Here is a 20,460-nt window from a genome sequence, read left to right as displayed (position 1 = left end):
ATGAAGACTTGGAGGTGCTGCTGAAAGCCATCTTCCCTCAGCGCCCAGGGGCCCTCGGAGGAGACAGTGATGATCACTGAGGGAAGGGAAGGGCAGCCGTAGTCTCTTCTGACTTGCTGGAGAAGCAGCTGTCAGTAGTTCTCCTGAAGCCTCCTAATAAAGGTTAAAGGCTCCATTTAACTAAGCCTCTGGCGGGGCCTCCAGGATGGCCTAGGGGTTGGTCTCAGCGCTCTCACCGCTGCGGCCTGAGTTCAAGCCCCGGCCAGGGAGCTACCCGCAAGGAGCGTGGGAGTTAGCCCCCAGAAGGGGGCATGGAGCCAGAGCGCATGTGGTGCAGCAGAAGGTCTCTTCTCTCTGTGCCTGCTGCTCCACTATGCTCTGTGCTTCAGATCCGGCCCCGCCCCTCCTCCCCCCGCCCCGCCCCGCCCCTCCTCCGGCCCCGCCCCTCCTCCCCGGCCCCGCCCCTCCTCCCCGGCCCCGCCCCTCCTCCCCGGCCCCGCCCCTCCCCCGCCCTCCTCCCCCCCCTCCTCCCCGGCCCCGCCCCTCCTCCCCGGCCCCGCCCCTCCTCCCCGGCCCCGCCCCTCCTCCCCGGCCCCGCCCTTCCACAAGTCTTCCCAATAAAAATCTGACACCTAGGGGAAAAAAAAAAATATAAATAAATTATTTTAAAAACTGCTCCGGGTGAAAACCCTTTTGTTAAAACCCTTTTGTTGGGTCCTCCGGGCTGTGAGCTCCAGGCTTGGGTTTCTGTGACGAAATGGAATCTTTGCCCTTTCTGGTCTTTTTGGTCTCTAAATTCCAAGAGTTGTATTTTATGAACTTTTTGTTTTTGTTTAAAAATAAAGTGCGTGTGGGGCTGGGGCGTGCGGGGAGAGGGAACAGCAGCACCCACCGCCAAGGCCGCTTGGACGAAGCGTGTTCCCCCAGGCACCAAAGAGTGCACTAAAATTTGTGGCCATTTTTGATGCACTTGCCAATGTTTGTGTTATTTTTACTTTAAAGCTGTAACAGATTGCTCCAAAATAAACAATTGGAGCTGAATGTTTCAAGAGAATCCAAGTGCTGCGTCTCTGGCTTCTGGCTTCCCTTCTGGGACCAAGCGGGCCCAGAGGAGCGACCCTCCTTCCTGCAGAGTCTTCCACGTGGAGGCTGGTTTTCTTGCTTTGTTTGTCAAAGTTGCATCTATTTCTGGCCATTCTGTTCCAATGTCATAGGTTCTGTGAGTGTTCAGCGCAGGAAAGCGCAGGAACAGGAACAAAGAAAATCAACTCTATGGCATCTAGATTCTTGATCTCGTGGGAGGAGGGTTTGTTGTTTTTATTTAAAGATTTATTTTTTTGTGCATGCAAGAGCTGAGGTCCAGGCCAGAGGTGTGGGGGGTGAGGGGATCCACCAGAGACAGAGTAGGGAGCAGAACAGGCAGATCCACTGAAATCCACTGCTGAGGGGAGCAGCGGGGAGACAGGAGAGGTCTGCTGCACCATGTGGGTTGCTCCCTGGCCGGTTAGCTTCATAGTGCTGTGCTTAACCCCTTGAGCCACCAGGTGAGGCCCGGGAGGAGGGTTTGGAAGAGGCATAGGGGGAGCTCTGAGTGAGGATGGAACCCAAACCCCCCACCCCACCACTGCTTTGTATTTGGACATCAAGCCACGAAAAGTGTGAGAAACTTTGCACACAATGTCCTGAGTGTTGCTTCAGACGTGACATTAAATCCTCCCCAAACGACCCACCCTCAATCAAATGTTGGACTTGCCTCTGGATGGTTGTTTGTCTATATGATCTTATCAAAGACAAGAAACATCTAGGGTGAAAAAAATCAAAAGCAAATGTGCATGCTGTTCTGTGCTTTCTAAATGAGCGTGAATGTCTTTGATCATAGAGAGCAATGAGTAAACTTGAAAACCATCAGGATAATGCACTGACCCCTGTGTGCTCTCCTCGGCCCAGGCCGCCACTGTGAGGTACATCAGATGACGGGGAACTACATGTGGGACCCCGACACCAACAAGTCATTTGACATCGGTGTCAACAGAGACAGCCTGATGCCGCTCTGGTGGAACGGGTCGGAACCGCTGTGGATCACCCTGACCAAGGCCAGGAGGAAGGTCTACATGTACTACTGGCCAGGTGAGTGCTGCGGCGCAGAGCTCCGTGGTCTCTGAAGCCACAGGATGGGGAAGTCCTGCTGGGAGACTCAAGCCAGGGCATGCAAAGTGGAATCTTTTTTCGAGAACTTTGTCTTAGACCAAATACATGGTGCCATCCCCCCAATTCCCTGGTTCAGCGACATCTCTGCCATCTAGCATGCAAAATCATGGCTCGGGGGGAGAGATCCTAAATGCAAAATCATGGCTCGGGGGAGAGGTGCTGGATCCCACGTGCAAAACCTGGAATCCATAGGAGAGGCCAACAAAGAGGTTGTTTATTTGCCTTCCTATAGATATTTGAGCTCCCCAACAATACTGAAAAGAGTATGCCAACCACCCACACTTCTGGGAAGTGTATCAAAGGGAGCTCCTGTATTAGCGTTCCTCCTGTGCACCCTCGATCAGTGGGACACTGAATTACCTCTTGCAGTGAGGTGAGTATTGCACATACTCCCCTGGCTGCCAGGGAGGTGCTCAGGACACTCAGGTTGGTCATGGCAAATCTCTCCTCAGGATGCGAGGATTCCTTGATAACAAATGAATTGACACACCATTGTCTTCCTGGGGGTGGGTTTCACTCTCTAGGTAAGTGGGTGACTTGGCTTTTCCGTGAGTGTGACTGTAGACACTTTTCCCGAATTCTTAGTGGTATAACAGGATGATGGTCCCTAGGGAAGAAGACAGCAGGCCAGGCCTGGGAGAAATGGACTGATACGCAGGGAGCAGCTGCTGAGGTCACCCCCCCTGCCTGGCTTAGAGGGCAGCAGCCTGCTAGGATGGTGAGCGCACCGGGTTGTGGCCCACGGGCGCGGGGGGAGTGGAGACGATGACTCAGCCGTGGCTGAATCACAGGCGGCCTCACCAGGAACATGGGCTTCGGCAGGGCTCGGAGGAGGCTGGTGGGAGGTGGTCATGTGGAGTTGCCCAGGGCCCGGAGGCTCTGCCAGCTCTCGGAGGGGCACAGAACTCAGGCAGATGGAAAGCAGCCCCACAGCCCCGCTGCTGTCAGTGCCACGAAGACTGCCGCAGAGCAGAGACTGGCGTCCAGGGTGCACTGGGGAAGGCCAGAGCAGGGTGCGTACATTCAAAACTGGGTGCAAAAGCAGAAGGCCCAGGCCAGCCCTATGGCAGCTACAGTTTCTGGGGACCGGGAGAGTTCCTCAGACACACCTGGGATTCTCTCCATGGCAACCGTCCTGCTGACGCAATGAGAAGCAACTTTCAAGCAAGGTAGGGAGAGCCCATTACTGCCCGTGGAGACTCAGCTCACGGAGCCAGCAGCACAGGAGGTCAGAAACCAGCGGGCCCTGCAGCCAAACTCATCGGCTCCCTGGGGGCCGGACTCAGCGCCCAGCCCTACGTGCCGAGGGCCGCAGCTGGAAGGGGCTGCTGGCCGAGTTTGTCCTCAGAAGCCTTGTCATGACACAGCAAGGACAGTCCGGGACACAAGCGGGTCGGGCAGGCTGCCTGAGGGCCCCGTGAAATAAACCTCAGACCCGTCCAGATGAATATTGCCCCCTTGGGGTCCGGCTTTCACGGCAGCCGCCTAGTTTAACTTTGTGCTTGGAGTTCGCGCTCTTCCGGCCCGGGAGCCCTCCCTCCTCATCTCTCCAGCCCCCCACGGCCCTTCTCCGCACGTGACTTCCTGCCACCGACCTTTGGATGCCACAGGTGCTCTAGCGAGGTGGGGAGATCCTGAAGGAGGTGGCGTCACCGTCAGGCCTTTCCCCGCGGCTTTACAGAACGCTATTCTCTGATTCATCCCAGGGCTTCTGGCTCCCCAAGGCTAACAAACAGCTTGAATTGGGCCTCCCCAGTGGTGCAGGAGTTCAAGTCTCAGCACTGCCAAGCTAGCGGCAGCCACTGCAGCACGAGTTCAATCCCTGGCCAGGGAGCTACCCACAGGGCGCAGCAGACCTCTCCTGCCTCCCCGCTGCTCCCCTCAGCAGTGTATTTCAGTAGATCTGCTTATTCTGCTCCCCACTCTGTCTCTGGTGAATCCCCTCACTTCTCCTCACTTCTGGCTTGCACCTCAGTTCTTGCATGTATGCATCAATAAAAATAAATCTTTAAAAAAACAGCTTGAATTTATATAGCACTGATGGTCAAAACAGCCTCAAGGCTAATTTGCACATAAAGTATCTTCAGCTCCTTCAAGGCAGCTCCTGGAAGGCCAGACCGGGCCAGTGTCTTCCTTGGTTCACAGCTCAACAGCCGACCTGGCGGGGCAGGAGCACCTTGAGGTCAGTGCGCAATGCTAAGTATGGGAGGCAAGATGCTGAAAAGACACCGCCCAGAGTTTCCTCTGGCCTGCGTGGAGACCAGCTGAAGCGCAGAGCTGAGCCTCGACGGCGTTTGGCTGAGGCGTCCACGCTTCTCAGATACTGTCCAGTCCTGCTGAACTGGATGCATGAATAAAGCTCCCCGTAATTTCCAGATGGCCCTGTCCCCAAGCCCGGGTAGGGGTGCTCTGGCATCTCGCATTCTTGCTGGTTGTCAGCTGAAGCATTGTGCTCACCGTCCTCCCCCGCAGCCAGCTAACAGCCCAGTGCCCTGCGGTGCCATCCCCTCTAGACATGACTTGATTTGATTTTCTTCTCCAACCCTCCTCTGCCTCCTCCTCCCTCCACAGGACATTGTACAGACCTTTCCTCGAGGCCTGGAAAATCTTCATTGCTCCAGTGAGCTGTGTTATGACACTTTGAGTCTCGCCATTAAGTCAATATTTAGAAGTGCAATTTAGAAATGGCAGTAGTTCAAGTCTTCCTGTCAGGTAGATAAAGCAGCAGACTGAAAAATTGATCAGTGGTGAAGAGTCCAAAATACTCTACCTCAAGTCTCGAGAAATTTAATATTGTAAACAGATCCTTTATGACCCACACCCGATGGTGCCATGGAGCTTTCTGAGAACTGTGCCTCGGGAAGGAGCTCAGGTCCTAAAATCAAGTCTTCCCCTGGAAGACCCAGGGAAATCAGCCAGAGGTGCATATCAGGGACCTGGAAGGTTCTGCAGAGCAGGTGAACCGCCAGCGCCTTCTGCCAGCACCTCCCTCTCTCCAGCTCTGTGTTTTAAAGTCAATGGACTTTTGTTGAGGGGGGAAGGGAAGAAACTCTAGCATTGACTTTTTATTGAGAGCCACCCAAAGCACAGAAGGACCCCTGGAGGGCTGGGAGGGTGAGGGAGTGTCTGGAGATTGAGTTTGAGCCCCCTGTTTTTAAGTTTATTCTTATGGCTATCAGGAAGGACAAAAAGGAGCAAAACTAGCAACCTTTTGGGGGGTCTGTGCTTCAAACTCTTGGGAGTGTTCGAAGATTCTGTGTCTCATCTTTTATCACCAAACTGCAGAGCTAGCTCCGGAAGCCACAAACCGGGGAATTAGGCAGCACCCCAGGCCCAGGACAGGGCTCTTCCCTTGAGTATCTCGTTCAGGGGTTCTGGTGCATCACACGTCTGCAAGTGGGGAAAGACACAACCGCCCCTCAGTTCCTCTCTCCTGCTTTCCAGAGGTGGGCTCAGTGGGGAGCTGACTCAGCTTCTATCAAGTTTTGGTTGTTACAGTGAAAGTGATTTCACCTGGACAAGGAATCCACCACACACCGGCAACTGCTTAACATTATGGATCATCCACAACATCTTCCGCTTCTCCCAGGGTGCACCGCTGCCAACCTGGCTGAGCTGAGCTCTGACGCCGCCACTCAGGCATGGGGACACTAGCTGCCCAGCGACACGTGTGAGTCCGCAGCAGGGCCGGCCTTCACCGCCTCTGTGGGCAGGACACCAAACATCTGCATGAACACTGGAAATATTTTTTCCAGCACATATTTGACATTGCAAATACAAGCATCTGGATTTTCCCTACATTTTCCAATAATGTCACCAATTTGATTTCAAGAAATGTGTCATCTTAGGACCAGAAGAGGCCTTAGTCAGTATGTAGTTTGCTGGTTCCCACCCTGAGCCAAGAGCATCCTTAGGAGACCAGCCACAACTATGATCCCTTTCCAAAAAAATACACCCGCATGTACTACACCCACAATTGCTCACATCAAACAAAAGAAAAATGATGACGACTGCCAAGGGGTCTTTGAGGGACAATGCGTGTTCCTGTGATCTCAAATCGACTTGATTTTTTTTTTTGATGGAAACTGTTACAAACTCACCCACGTATCCACCAAAGCTCTTGTAATTGACGCTGTCGGTTAAGAGTGGGCTTGGGCAGAATTCTCCAGGACTCTGGGTTGAATTCAACTTGAGTCATTTCCTTTGTTTGCCGGCAATTTGGCAAGGCTGAATCACGGATGGTGTCTGGGCCAGCGAGGGAAAGATTATAAATTCACTTCTCAAGTATGAGGTTGTCTCAAAGAAAATGATCTTCAAAAGCGTTTGCAGGGTTTCCAGGTGCAGTGCCGTGGAGGGGGTGTGGCCTCTCTGGATGGCTGCTTGCAGAAGCCATGCCCCTCCGTCCCACTTTGGTGTCTAGAACCTTCCATGCTTCTCCCATCCCCTCCCGGACCTTCACGCAGGCTGTCCCTTCCATCCACTGCTTGCAGAAGCAATTCTTGCAGCGTTGGGAAATTCTCCTGGGTGTCCAACCCCAGCCTGCCTCCTTTTGCAGGATGGTGTCGTAGCCCAAAGAGCCTCTCAGCCCTTAGGCTAGTTCGAAGGCCTTCCCGCCAAAGAGAAATCCCGGGTGAACTTTCATTCTTCCTAGATAATGCAAATCTATTTCTTCATAAAACATCTTAAAGGGTGGGACTCACGGGGTGAAGACAGTAAAGGAAGCCGAGCTCGTAGTGACCTCGTCCAGTGAGGGGTCTGGTCTTCTGGAAAAGGAGCTGCCCCGAGGGAATGGGCCGGGGCGAAGGGAAGGAGAGAGGCTCTGATGTTCCAAGAACCTGCAAGAGGCGAGGATGGACGCGGCGTGGGCGAGGCGGACAGCGTCTAGGGCCCAGCGGAGGAGTGTTTCTATTGGGTTTCAAAATGGCTTTTCTTGATGAGAAGTTGATTCTCCAAATAATGATACAAACACTACTGGGGACTATTCTCCCCAAAATTGTATTTCAGAGCCCTAATCCTCAATGTGATAGTACTCGGAAGTGGGGTCTTTGGAAAGAAAGGAGGTTTAGCTGAGCTCTTGCTTGAGGAGGGGACCCGAGCTCACTCTCAGCCACACCTGCCACCTGCCACCCAAGAAGAATTCCTCACCGGGCTCCGAACTGCCAGCATCTTGAACTTGGACTCCCCAGCTTCTAGTACTTCTAGTGGGAAATAAACGATGGTTCAAGCCACCCAGTCTACAGTAGCTTGTAGCAACCCGAGTGGCCTGATGCAGGGGAGAGGAAGGAAGGTGAGCAAGAAGGGACAAAGGAGGCGTGAGGGCAGATCTGTTGGGGAACAGGCAGAGGTGAACAGTCTGTAAGACTTGGGGAGCACAGGCTCAGCGTGAGGGCTTGCAAGGGAAGGGCTCTCTGGATGGGGATTTGGGTCCCAACAGAAAGGTGTGGGTGGCATCTCGCACCCCGAAGTTGCCCAGTCTGCTGTGGACCAACCCCCAGGCAGCCAGCTGTTCTCAGGAGGATGTACGGGGGGCGGCGTGTAGCGCCGAAGCTGCCGTGACGTCCTTTGCAGGGAGCGTGGGGTCACCGTAAGCACGTGCAGGTCCCGACGGGCAGGGTGTGCGCCAGGGTGCTGGGGGCAGCCTTCATATCCCCTCACTCATTGCCCCCCTGGTCCCACCCAGCAGGAAAGCCCCCTGGTGCTGGGCCAGGGAGTTCCCTGTGAGCAGAGCAAGAGATTAAAACCCACTGTTGACCTCTTCATGCCTCGCTGCAGCTTCAGCGTTCCTCCCCAGAGGGGAGACTCGGCCTGGGACAGGCAGGTGTCCGCTCCCACTTGGATGTCCCATTTGTCACTCCTTACACCCAGTGAGTCGTTGTCGCTGTGTTTCCAGAGTCTGTGCTCATGGACGAGTCGCTTCTCCTTCTGCCCCCTGCACACAAGGCCAGTCTTGTGGCATCCTGGGCTCAGGCTGGCCCTGTGTCTTCTCTGGACATCACGAACCAGCTGCCACCAGAGGTCCCAGCCCCGGAGGCCAGCCGACCTTGGAGAAAGGGCTTTGAGATCAAAAGTCAACCCCCACCTCCCCCCTCCCCGCCAGGACTTGTTCCCACAAGCTCCCGTGCCTCAGATGTATTTTCCTGGAAAAGGTTACATGTTTCTAAGAGAGTTAATTGGCTTAGCTGTTTTAATAAGCTCTCTTGAGACACGTATTCAACAGTTGTACACCTGCCTCCTATCACATAAAATGCAGCTCACAAGGGTTATTGTTACAAGAAGTGTCACAGTTGGCAAGCCGAGCTGTGCTTGGCAGGCAAGATCTGTGCTTAGGAAGTTTGGAGAAATGTGATTTTTATGGACTCAACTTGGTGGCCCTTAGAGAGGGTATCCGGGAAGCAGAACCTCACGCGGGAAAGCTGCGCGCTGGGTGGAAAAGTACCAGCAGTGGAGAGGGATCACCAGCAGGCAGGGAGACCTTGGGGTGGTCACCTCTCCCTTCGGAGGCCTTTGTTTTCTCAGCTGAAAATAGAAGGGCTGACATCAGGCCGCCGAGCGCATCTTGCGCCAGGCCGCCACCTCCCAGGGGAGGTTGCCCTCATCACATACGTCATAGATGTGCACGTCTATTTCAACAGTTTTTGGCTCCTGGCCACCAACTGCTGTTGTGACAAAGTAGGTTTATTAAAATAATTTGCTGGTGTATGGAAGTTAAGTGCTTTGAAAAAGAAATGCATTCAGTTGTTTTGCACAAAGATGCACGGGCTCCTGGGGGGCCTTGGGTGGCCCCTCAGCTGCCTCTGACCCTGTATCTTCTACTCAGGGTGTATCTAGAAGGCTCTAGAAGAGGCGACTCACTCAACCTGAGCTGGGGCAAGACAGAGGCTCTAGACAGAGATAAGATGAGGTCCTAAAAAGTGAACCCTAATTAAAGGCAGTTTCCTATGGAGTTCCCTAGGGATGATGAGGCAACAAGATGGAGTAAAAGTCAAAATACGCCCTCAAAGTTTTTGTGACATCTTAATCCAGGGAACCTGCTACATCTTTGAAACCCGGGACCCTGCCTTTGCTGTCTGTCCCTGCACAGGCAGAGAGTCAGAAACCCCAGCTCTCCGCAGGCGTGTTGGGGCACAGGGCTGCAGTGCAGCCTCAGCTCACAGGCTCCACGATCCCTGCAAAGACGGGAAAATGGCCCGCAGGCAGCAGCCCAAGGTTGAGCAACGCGCCCGCCTCCACAGACGGGGCCGGTGGCGGCCGCGGGCCCGGGGCCCAGAGAGGCCTGATGAGAGAATCTCTCATGGGAGCCGCGCAACGCAGCCCCTGCCGGCTGCCCCCGTCCATCAGATAAGACAGGACAAAGCAAAGCGCCCACACAGGCTCACCCCGGAATACTGAGCCGCTCGGGGACGGCCAGGGTCACCGCTCACGGCCCTTGCTCTGTCGCTGTCACGTCCTGGCTGCTGCTCGGCCAGCGTTTCCCTCATTTCTTCTCACCGGGTTTGCAGCAGAGGGAAGGCGAATGTTTCTGCCTTTGGAGATTTCCCCACGGAGAGGCCGTTCTCGGCAGGCCGAGCGGAAGGGCTGCAGTTGCCCCAGCTTCTGTCCACTTGGCTGCTCAAAGGCTCGTGCGGGTGCGGTCACCGTGTCCAGATGAGCAGCATCTGCCGGACTTGCCGCCAGGCCTTCTCAGAGGAGTGAGACGTGCCCTTCTCGCCCCACCGTCTGGCTCTCTGGCCACCTGAAGAGAGTTGATGATGCCATTTGCTCTGCTGTCGGGCTCTCCCCCTCGCTGCTCTGCTCAGTGGAGGGACGACCCAGAGGAGCGAATCCCCACCATCCTCATCTCCTGCCCCCCCTGCACGGGCCACTTTGTGCTCAGTGTTTTCTGAACGTCAGTGTGCCACAGAGCAGAGCTAGCACTGCTGGGCCAGGGGTCTCCAAACTGAGATCCCAAGGGCTTCCAAGAACAAGATTAATTTTAAGGCCATCAATTTTAAGATCTTCAACTTTCACATCTATTGCAAAACTTGTCCTGACTAAACCCAGAAGCTGTTAGGCTGTGCGTGCGTGTGCGTGTGCATGTGTGTGTGTGTGATGGATCAGAGACATACTAAGACCTAGAGAAACAGCTGTATCTGGCAACTGGTAACATGTCTCCCCTTAAGTCAAATACTGGTCTCAAAAGCAGCCGTGGAGAGGCCAAGAGACTGAACTGAGCTTTTGACGGAACCATATCATCAAGGAAATGACACAGGTTGGAATTCACAGGCCACCGAAGAGAAGAGACCTAGTAAGCACCCCAAAGTCGTCAGAACAATGAAGGGTGACACATGAGGAGTAAAATAAGTTAGAAATAGACAGGAGTAAAAACTTCTTGACATTATCATAAAGATAAAATTGAGCTTTGAATCCTATTAGTCTTTGATTCAATTCACTCTACAATGAGGTGGTCATTGAAAACACCTTTGCTTTCTACAAGGAGATACAGCGTGTGGAGTGTCAGTGACACCTATAACATGTGACGTGGATCACACACACACACACACACACGTGCGTGCACACACACACTCTGCACATTCAGTTGTAAAAATTACCCAGAATAGAGAAGCTTTCCTCTCTCTCAGTAATAAGAGATGGAACTGGAGTCCTGAGTTCAGAATGGCTGGCTTCACTAAAAAAAAAAAGGTCGACCAAACCAGTCACTTGGATTTCCACTCCTTTTTAGACAAAAATATGCCTGAAATATTTATAAAAACAAGATGTTTTTTTCCCACTTAAAATACGATGTCAATAAATACAAGTAACTCAATGGTGTGAAAGCCCAAGTGGCATTTCTCTGCTTCGACACGCCATAATTTAACCACACCTGTGTTGCCAAACATTTAAATTGCTGCTTAACTCTCTATCATAAGTGATACTGTAATAAAGATGCATGTACACACAACTTTATTTCCTCAGACTATGCTCCTGGAAGAGGTTTGTGAGGCAAAGCACATGTACAGTAAAAACTGTAAGAAATTCATGGCCTCACAGCCGCTGTCTCAACAGAGGAGAGTGACTCAGAACCCACTCCTGAGTAGACGCCTCACCTTGGTGTTTTCCAAACACAGGTCTTGATCCAATCAATTCATGGGTTGCTAATTGGTGTTTTTCTAAACCGCCTAGAACAGAACCCACTACAGTAGAGCAGGGGAGCATTAGCACACCTCGCTGCAGCTGGTGGTCCTCCTGTCTCTGCCAGTCCCGAAGCGATGTATTTGCCACGCCCAGGCAGAGCTGAATGGTGTGCTGTGGGGAGCCCCCAGGCATACCCCCTTGACTCCCAGCACTCACTTTCATTTCTATTTCTCATTAATTGCCTTGATGAGAAGCTCTCTAACAGCAATAAATTACAGTGGTGAGGGCCACTTTCCTGATTTGCCTCTGACCTAAATGACAATGCATCCCAGGAAGTTTGCAGTGTAGAATTTTCACTGCTGTTAATAACTAGCCTGTCAGTAAAAGTTTTTATCTCCTCTTTACATCAACTTACAGAATGGTTTTCTTTTTTATTTATGAGGAAATGGATTTATTTTTACTTAACTATGATGATTAATTCCTAAGACTATTCTTGACGGTCAGATACTATGCCCGATGGCCTGTAACATTTCTGCTTTTTGGAAGTTACTGAGGTTTTCCTTATGGGCCCAAAGAAGTTAAAAGTTTCCAACCATTATATTTGAAAATGATGCATATTCTATAATAAGAGAAAATTTTCAGTATCTGTGGAATCTGGCATATTAATACTAACATTCAAATGCTCTATATCTTTCTATAGCTGCATCTATGTATTTTAAATAGATACAGCTTATCTATTTTTTATTGTTGATGTTCTAAGTTATCTTTAAATTCTTTCACCAAGGTTGAAATTTTTCACGGTACATTTCTAAGACTTCTTTGTGTGTGTGCGCGTTGTGTGATTGTGATCTGTAAGCAATCACACATGTTGATAGCGTTCAGTGTGGAATTGGATCCATTGCAGACAGCTGACGCAATCATCTACTTTGGTGCTACTCACACACCTGATTTTTGGGTTTATCTTTGGGGGTTTTGGGTGATTCTTTTATCTCTAACTCTTCTGTGTCTGTTTCAAGTGTCAAGTTTGTAAATAGTTTGCAGTTAGATTTTCTTTCTTGCTTCATTTTCACATTCTCTTATAGTAGTTTTATCATTTAATTTTTGAGATACAATTTACATACAATAAAACGAAAAGATTAACATTTATTTTGAATGAGTATAGTCAGTCTTCTTTCAGATAAACATTTCCTGGATATTTCCTCCTTTTCTTTTCTCTCACTTTTCATGTACTTTGATGTTTTCTTCCTTTAGTGATTTGGAAAGTGTGCATACATTTAAAAAAATCTATTCCAATCTTTTAAAGCAATGGCTAGGACAAACGATTACGTATTGGCACGCCTCCTCCTCCCAAATAGAAACACTTTGGCTTCTTTCCCACGCTTCCTTAATTTTTATTTAATTAATTTGGAACTTTAGATCCAGATTATCACTATAAAAATTTACATATGCTTCTTATTTTTCAACAAAAATATTTTTACACGTTACCTTAATATATATCACTCAGTCTTCACTAGTCTGCCATCTCCAGCGGCAGATGCTTCCTGATTTACATTGTCTTCCATGAGCATTATGCCCACCCAGGCGCTGTACAACTGGAATCATACTTTTTAAAAAAAAAAAAATATTTATTTACGCATACAAGAGCTGGGGTGTAGGCCAGAGGTGTGAGGGGGGAATGAGAGGATTCACCAGAGACAGAGTGGGGATCAGAACAGGAAGACTGACTGGAATACACTGCTGAGGGGAGCAGCAGGTGAGACAGGAGAGGTCTGCTGTGCCTTATGGGTCAGATCCCTGGACAGCCGGGGATCGAACTCCTGTTGCAATGGCTGGCGAAAGCTCTTGGTAGCGCTGTCTTTAACCCCTGCACCACCAGGGAGGACCCTGGAATCATACTTTAAATATTCCTTTCATCTTCTTTTTTTTTTTTAGAAAAGCCTTGTTTATTTTTTCACAATATAGGCTTTCTCCCCTCATGTGCGGTCACAATGAGATGCCATCTCACACCTGTGAGAATGACCAACATCAAAAAAATCCCACAGGAGAGTGCAAACTGGTCCAACCACTATGGAGAGCTGTGTGGAGATTCCTCAATCTGCTAAAGATGGAGCCTCCATATGATCCAACAATTCCACTCCTAGGTATTTACCGAAAGGACACAGAAACATCAATTCAAAAGAGCACCTGCAACCCTATGTTTATAGCAGCACTATTTATAATAGCTAAGCTTTGGAAACAACTCAAATGCCCAAAAATAGATGACTGGATCAAGAAGATGTGGTCCATAAACAGAATGGAATATTACTCAGCAATCAAAAAAATAAACTAAAAAAAAAAAGATAAACTCATGCAATTTGCAGCAACATGGATGGAGCTGGAAGGGATCATGCTCAGAGAAACAGAAAGAAAAAGAAAAATACCGGATGGTCTCACTCATAGCAGGAATTTAGAAAACCTAAATAAGGGACCAGGAAAAAGACTAATGATAATAGAGTAAAAATCAAAATCAACAAGCAACTATAAACCAGAGACACACTACGGGGTGGGGTGGGGGGCTGAGAAGGGGGTAGGATCAAAACAAGGGTGGTGGGAATTGTATGGGGACTATAACCAAGATGAAAATGCATATATTGTGCAAAAATGAAAAATGATATAAAAATATATAAAATAAAAAATAAAATAAATTAAAAAAAATTTTAAAAATCCTACACAAGCTGCTGCGGGTGTGCAGCAAAAGGAGGCCTATTCCACTGTGGTGGTTTGTAGACAGGCCCAGCCCTGTGGAAAGCAGTGTGGGGATTCTTCAAAAGAGTAAATGGATCTGCCCTATGACCCAACAATTCTGTCCTCTGTCTTCTTTCATTCAATGGTTCTTCACATGCACTGCTGGTGGGGCAACTCCCAGTAGCTTATTTATTTTTTTTTTACTGTTGAGTAATATTTCACAGCATAAAGATATCAGATATTGTTTTCTCAGGCTCCTATCTGTGCATATTTGGGCTATTTCAATTTGGAGTTATTGTGACTAAGGTTACTATAAATGTTCTTATAAAAGTCTTTTTGTGTGAATGCCTAGGGGAAGAATTGCTGGCTCATGGAGTAGATGTATGTCTTACTTTATAAGAAACTGTTGAGTAATTTTACAAAGTGGCCAAGTATTTTATTTCAAGCATTGCAGTTGCTCATCTTCACTTTCAGTTGATGTTTTGTAGAAACCTACTCAGGCATAGAACTACTCGGTTGTTGGAAAAGACATGATGTATTTTTTTCTTTGTTTTTCAAGCAAAAATGCATCATGACTTTTCCAAAGGCCCAATACATCAAGTTGCTAATTACTGTGTGGTCTAACTTTCTCTCCAGCTTTTTCTTTTTAGCCAGTTAATGCATTTACATTTAATTTTTCTCCTATAGGTAGCATATATTTTGGTCTTCATTTTGCATCCAGTCTATCTCTGCCTTTTAAATGAAGTGATTTCTATTTGATGTAGGTTTCAGCCTCCTGTCTTTATAGTCAACTTTGTCATAACTGTTTTTATTCCTCATGTTCCTTTCCTGTCCTCTACTTTAAAATTTTTATTATACATTTTCTATTGCCTTTAGTTTATATTGTGGTCTTTTTCTGATGGTTACTCTGGCTGTACCAATACGCATCCTTAACTTATTCATGTTCTTCCTTGAAATAACACAATTATTGTTTATTACTTTAAAAACCTTTATAATTTGATATTAATGTCATATATGTCACAATGTCAAAAATATGCTGTTTCTTTCATCTGAAAACCACTGCCAAATTCCATTAGTCGCAAGTGCACACACCCATGTGCCAGAGGTGCCAAGAACAGACACCTGGCCATGCTGCGCACAACTGTTGATCTCTTGGAGATAGGTAGTGGTTTGGGGTGCCAGCACTGAGCACAAAGGGTACAAAGTCTGTCTCCTCAATCAGGGTTGAGTGCACAGCTTTGAGATAGCAATAAAATTCACAAATAACCTTCAACAGGTCAAACACAACTGTCTATATTATGGTGACCAGTCACGATCCCACTGAGTATTTTCCTAGAACATAAGCGCAGGATTGAGGTCACCTAGCCTGTATACCCTAGTCAATAAACAAGTCTTGGGATGGCAGCTGCTGTCTGGGAGGCGCCTCTCAGTTGTCCTAGATAACCTTGCTTTCTGCGAGCTCACGATGTCTGGCAGAGAGCAGTGGCGTCTCCCATAGCACACTCAGACCTTGCTCTGTCACTCCAGATGGAGGAATTCTTCCTGGAGGATGTCCCATCCTCTTAGAAATCAACTGTCACCCCTGGAACTTGTACCCAGGAGTGATGTGAATGCATTTCCTGACACACATGCTCTTTTTTCCCTACACGCCCATCCTGTCCACTTCCACTCCTTTTGGCCACCTTGGCAACCACTTTCTCTGTTCTACACAACAGCTCACCATCTGACATCCCTTGTCTAGAACTTCATGGTGCCTACAGCTCCCCACACATACCTTACTGCCGCTCATCTCTGAATCTTTGCTTCTGCTCCTCTCTTTCCTAGGAATCTCTTTCTGCTCCCCACACTTTGCTCCAGCTCTTCCTTCCACTGGCTAAGCATCATCAATAAGACTGAACCCAACATGGAGGAAGACTTCTAAGAGGAAATAATACCTAAATGAAGTTTAGGTTTTATCTATTATTTAATACCTAAATAACACCTAAATCTGAGTTCCCACGACACCAGTACAGATGCCCCTCACTTTGGACTTCATCGACCACAGACTAAGATACTCCACAGACCCCAACAAACACATTTTGGTTGCCACCATGTCTAAACATAGCAACTAGTTCAGAATCAATGGCTCATAAGTAGACTCAATTTCAAGACAATCTCATCCCTTTCCTGCCCTCTATTCTCATAATAAGGTTGGGTGCCTCTTCCTCAGGGCAACCACTTCTTGTCCAGAAGTCCTGAGCAGAGAAGCTGAGGGCACAGCAGCTCCTGACACTGAACACCTGTTACACTTGTTCTTTATTCTGGGAGAAGCAAGGTTGTGGCTCTGAATCTTTGCTTGAAAGCAGTGATTTGAGGCTCACTTAAAATCAGTGATACTAGTGAAAAATTTATTCTATTAATCCTGGGCCAATCAGATATATCTAATACTCCATTGTAGAACAGGCAAAGATGCACTAGAAGACTTAGAAGTTATGAAAAATCTGTATGAAGGCACTTTTAACTGAGGCATTTCTGTGTAATTTCTAATCAATTTTTGTTTTTTCAAATTGGGAAAAACAAGATATTCACCAATGTCTGCTAGCGCTTGTCTTGATTTGCATTTGAGAACTTTGGCTCTGTCCCAATAAAATCACAGTTACTACACCTCTCAGCGATAAGTTGCCGTTTTACATGGAAATGAACAAACATTGCATTCTGATGACTGGGGCTTGCTTTCAGAAATAGGCTCATCCCCCTACCTTGGTTCTGAAGAAAGTAACCATGACCATCTCTTTCCTTCTTAGGCTGTGAGGTTGAGATTCTTGGTGTCAGACCTACTTACTGCCTAGAATATAAAAATGTCCCAACGGATATCAATTTTGCCAATGCAGTCAGCGACGCTCTTGACTCATTCAAGTAAGTGTCCCAAATTCTCAGCCACACCATTGCTCTCCCTTGTTTCTGGAACCAATGATGATTGCTAACGTGAACCAAGAAGGCTTGGTATGGGCGCAGTGATGTCTGAGGTGGGAGCCTCTCACCTGGTGATTGTTAGCTATGAGAGAATAATTGTGAGCAGATCTCAGGCAGGAGCGCTCTTGGAAATGCTGAATTGAGAGCAAGAACATCCTCAAGGACTTGGAAATTTCTTTTTTTAAATTGATGGACAAAAAGAAACAATATAAATGTTGACCTTTTTCTAATCATGATTTACTGAATGCTTGTACCTGGGGAGAGAGTAATAAGTATTTGGCAAAAAAATACTCTCCCCAAAGGAAAGATCTGTGGTGGAAAATTGCCTACTCATCCCTCTTCTTGGAACTGTGCAAAGGCTATTAGCATAGTACAACACAGAATCTATTTTGCTTCCTACCACCTGGATACATGACACAGAGCTTGAAAAGCGCAGAGGTAGGCGATGGAGTCCTGAACAGCACCTGACTCTGTTAGGGAAACCGCGCAACGAGAGGTCAGGACAGAGCCTCGGGTCAGTCTCAGCAGAAGCGGAAATCCAAGGGGAGACGGGGCGGGGGGCTGGGGTGGGGAGCAGGGCATGGTCTGTGCTAGGAATTAGCAACCATGAGGGTGAGGATGTTGGGGGTTTCGCCAGGGCTGGACTGGAGGTCACCTTGGCTGCTGAGTGGGTCTCCTGGGTAGAGTCGGGCAGATGACACACCAGAAGCAGCGAGGCCCAGGGAGTGTCTGCATCCTCCTGATGGAGGTTTGAAGTGGGACAGAACCCGAGAGCCAGCTTGCCCAGGCCTGGTGCTGTTACTACCACTAACCACAGAGACTGACCACTTACGAACCCCACCCCAAGCATCATGGGTGCAGCCATCACCCCCACAGAGCTGCAAAATTGGCCAACACTCCTGTCTTTGCTGATTCTTAGAATGCTCCCGCTTCCATGAGAACCCACCAAGGAGGGCCTTCAGGACACACGTAGGTTCAGGTTCTGGTGAACAGATTGGAGAGAAAATAGGTCTAAACACCTAAAAACGGAGAAGTAACAGATTTTTCAGTTTAGATTATTTTTCTGGGGAGGGAGGAGGCTAGGTCAGGGTCTGGAGGAAGGAAACTTGATATAAATATTCTTTAACGCATGGTTTGTAAATCATGTGTGAGGCGGGCCCCTGCCTCCTGCTTCCTTTTCATGCCTGTAAATGCTAGAAAGTCACACACACGACGCATTAGGATATTGTGTTCCAGCCTCGCGTGCGCGAGTGAAGCAGAATGGCACGGGGCACGCAGCGGATGTGCTAGGCTGGAGCTCGGGTGTAGCTCCATGCCCATGCAAGGCTGTTGCCAACACACCAACGCAAGCCACCCCTCCAGGCGTGGCCATCGCTCTGTGGGCATTCGGAACACAGCCGTCACACAAATACCGACGCCCCAGGGTGTAATCAGTTCCACATTCATCTTACCTGGACAGGTGAGCGGTTTCTCGCTGTCTCCCACCGGCAAGTCACAGGTACAGGAGCCTGGAACACTAGGCCGCAAGAATCCCAGGTCAGCGCTGGCCCCTCTCAAAGAGGAGGAAGCCCCTTCTTCAACCAACCTATGCCCACCCCCACACACGCCCAGCCCTCTAGAGCTGGAGTCAAGGAGAGGATGAGGGTGGCTTCTCTGCAACTCTCTCCACCTGGGCCTGGGGCTCGCCAGGCTGAGGTGGAATGGCAACTCCTGTGGCTCAGCAGCATGGAGCCCACACTCCACGTGAGGGGACCCCTCCTGCTACATCCCACTCACCTGCCAAAGAAGTCAGCTTGTGTTCTGTTTGTAGGATAATCACACCTCAGCGGGCAGGAAAGGTGTCTGGCATGAGAGCCAAAAGAACTTGGGTAACTCACCTGGGGAACAGGGGTGCAGCTCGCAGCCACAGTGGGCAGAGGGAGCCCGCTCAGTGTGCAGGCCAGCTGGCGCAGCCGCATACAGGGCTTGGCCTGGAACCACTGGGCTGCAGGAAAGACGGACAGGGCTGCTGTCCTGTGTCCTGCTGTCCTGTGTCCTGCTGCGGGCGTGCTGGGCGACGGCTGCCTGCCATGCGTGTGGTCCTTTACTGTGACACGGGTGTTGAGAAAAGAAAAAAGCTTTCACGCAAATTAAAGGAGGCAGCACAAAACCTCCAATGTGTCTCCCTGGTTAAGAAAGGGAATAAGGCTATGTAGGCTTGGGACCCTGGGGTTAAGAACAAAGGAATTTAATTTCATTGGCTAACAAGTGGGGGGCTGAGGGCAAGGAAATGTGGACTTGGCTGGTTACGGGCCGTTCATACATGGGGAGGCATGAAGAGACGTGTGAATTTCTCTTCATGTAGCCCCTTCCCTGTGCACTGGCGTCTCCCAACCCAGTCAGCCTGGGACTCAGCTCAGGATGAGTTGCTTCTGCTTAGGCCGCACCATTGCTAAGCCCGTGGGCTCTGTGTTTGTGAAAGCACACACAAAACTTTAGGTGTTTTTGTTTTTTTTTCCTTTTGTGCTCTAGGGTCTGAGAACAATTTAGTCATTGAACTTTGGTTGCAAGGCTCAGAAAACAGCTCCCAAGGAATTCTTTCAAGATCCAGAACCTCAGCGCTGCTGGGGCTAATCAAGGCCTAGATGGGTTATGTCCCTTCCACAGGCCACGAGACAGCGGGCCCACGTGCGGGGCACTGTCCCTCCTCCCTGGGGACTCAGAGAAAGAAGGAGCAAGAATGCAGGCTGGCACAGATGGGTTCTCCTCTCTGCTTGGCACAGAGGGAAGAGACTTTTGGGACGTCTGGAAGTAAATGGGAAATGGAAAATGTTTCTTTCCCTTCGCTTCCCATTCACTGTGCACCAAGCACTTTACAAACATCGGTTTGCTCGGGGCAGGTGTGGTGCTTCAGGCAGAGAAACTGGGCCTTAGAGATATTTCTGCTGTTCATTCCAGACACTCAGGTTAGTAAGAAGAGAAGCCAGAACTGGAACCCAGATTTGTCTAATTTCCATGCCCTGTCAAAGAATGCTGCTAAAATAAAACTTTGTCATGTGCACATTATGGATATATTTGAGGATTGTGCCAAAGTCCAAATTAATTTATTACCGAGGGACTCAGGAGAGGATAAGGCAGGCTCAAAAAAATATATAAGAAATCTCTAGAAGGATGGTGAGTGATTGGATATGATTAGTGTTTGATGACGAAAAGCTTGGTGATTTAGAAGATAATCAAACCATAACCTCTGCAACTGCTCTCTCCAGCAGACAAAAATCATTTTCATCTGATCAGTTTCCTACACATTAACAGTTACCCTTACAGAGTTTGGGCTTTAATCAATAGTTCAATCTGGTGACAACAGCAGGCGTAGTCAACGTTGCTCGACGCGACAGTGGAAAAAGAGGCAATTATTTTTTGGTCTTATTTCTAAGTGTTGTGTCATTTTTCTTAACAATTAACAATTTCAACCACCCTTTAAATGAC

The 20,460-nt window shown here is 49.0% G+C and overlaps 1 protein-coding gene across 1 annotated transcript in view; it reads left to right on the top strand.

Annotated features, from left to right (window-relative positions):
* Nucleotides 1-20,460, top strand: part of ENPP6 (ectonucleotide pyrophosphatase/phosphodiesterase 6) — a 76,055-nt gene that overhangs the window by 34,568 nt on the left and 21,027 nt on the right. Inside the window, exons 2-3 of the mRNA XM_037526495.2 lie at nt 1,948-2,127; nt 16,827-16,938. Coding sequence (XP_037382392.1) covers nt 1,948-2,127; nt 16,827-16,938 — 292 coding nt within the window. The remainder of the gene's footprint in view (nt 1-1,947; nt 2,128-16,826; nt 16,939-20,460) is intronic.

This window comes from Talpa occidentalis, unplaced genomic scaffold (genome assembly GCF_014898055.3).
Source record: "Talpa occidentalis isolate TD23 unplaced genomic scaffold, MPIMG_talOcc4v2.1 talOcc4.4, whole genome shotgun sequence".
In the NCBI taxonomy this organism is placed as follows: Eukaryota; Metazoa; Chordata; class Mammalia; order Eulipotyphla; family Talpidae; genus Talpa; species Talpa occidentalis.
This window is presented reverse-complemented; position numbering and strand designations above follow the sequence as displayed.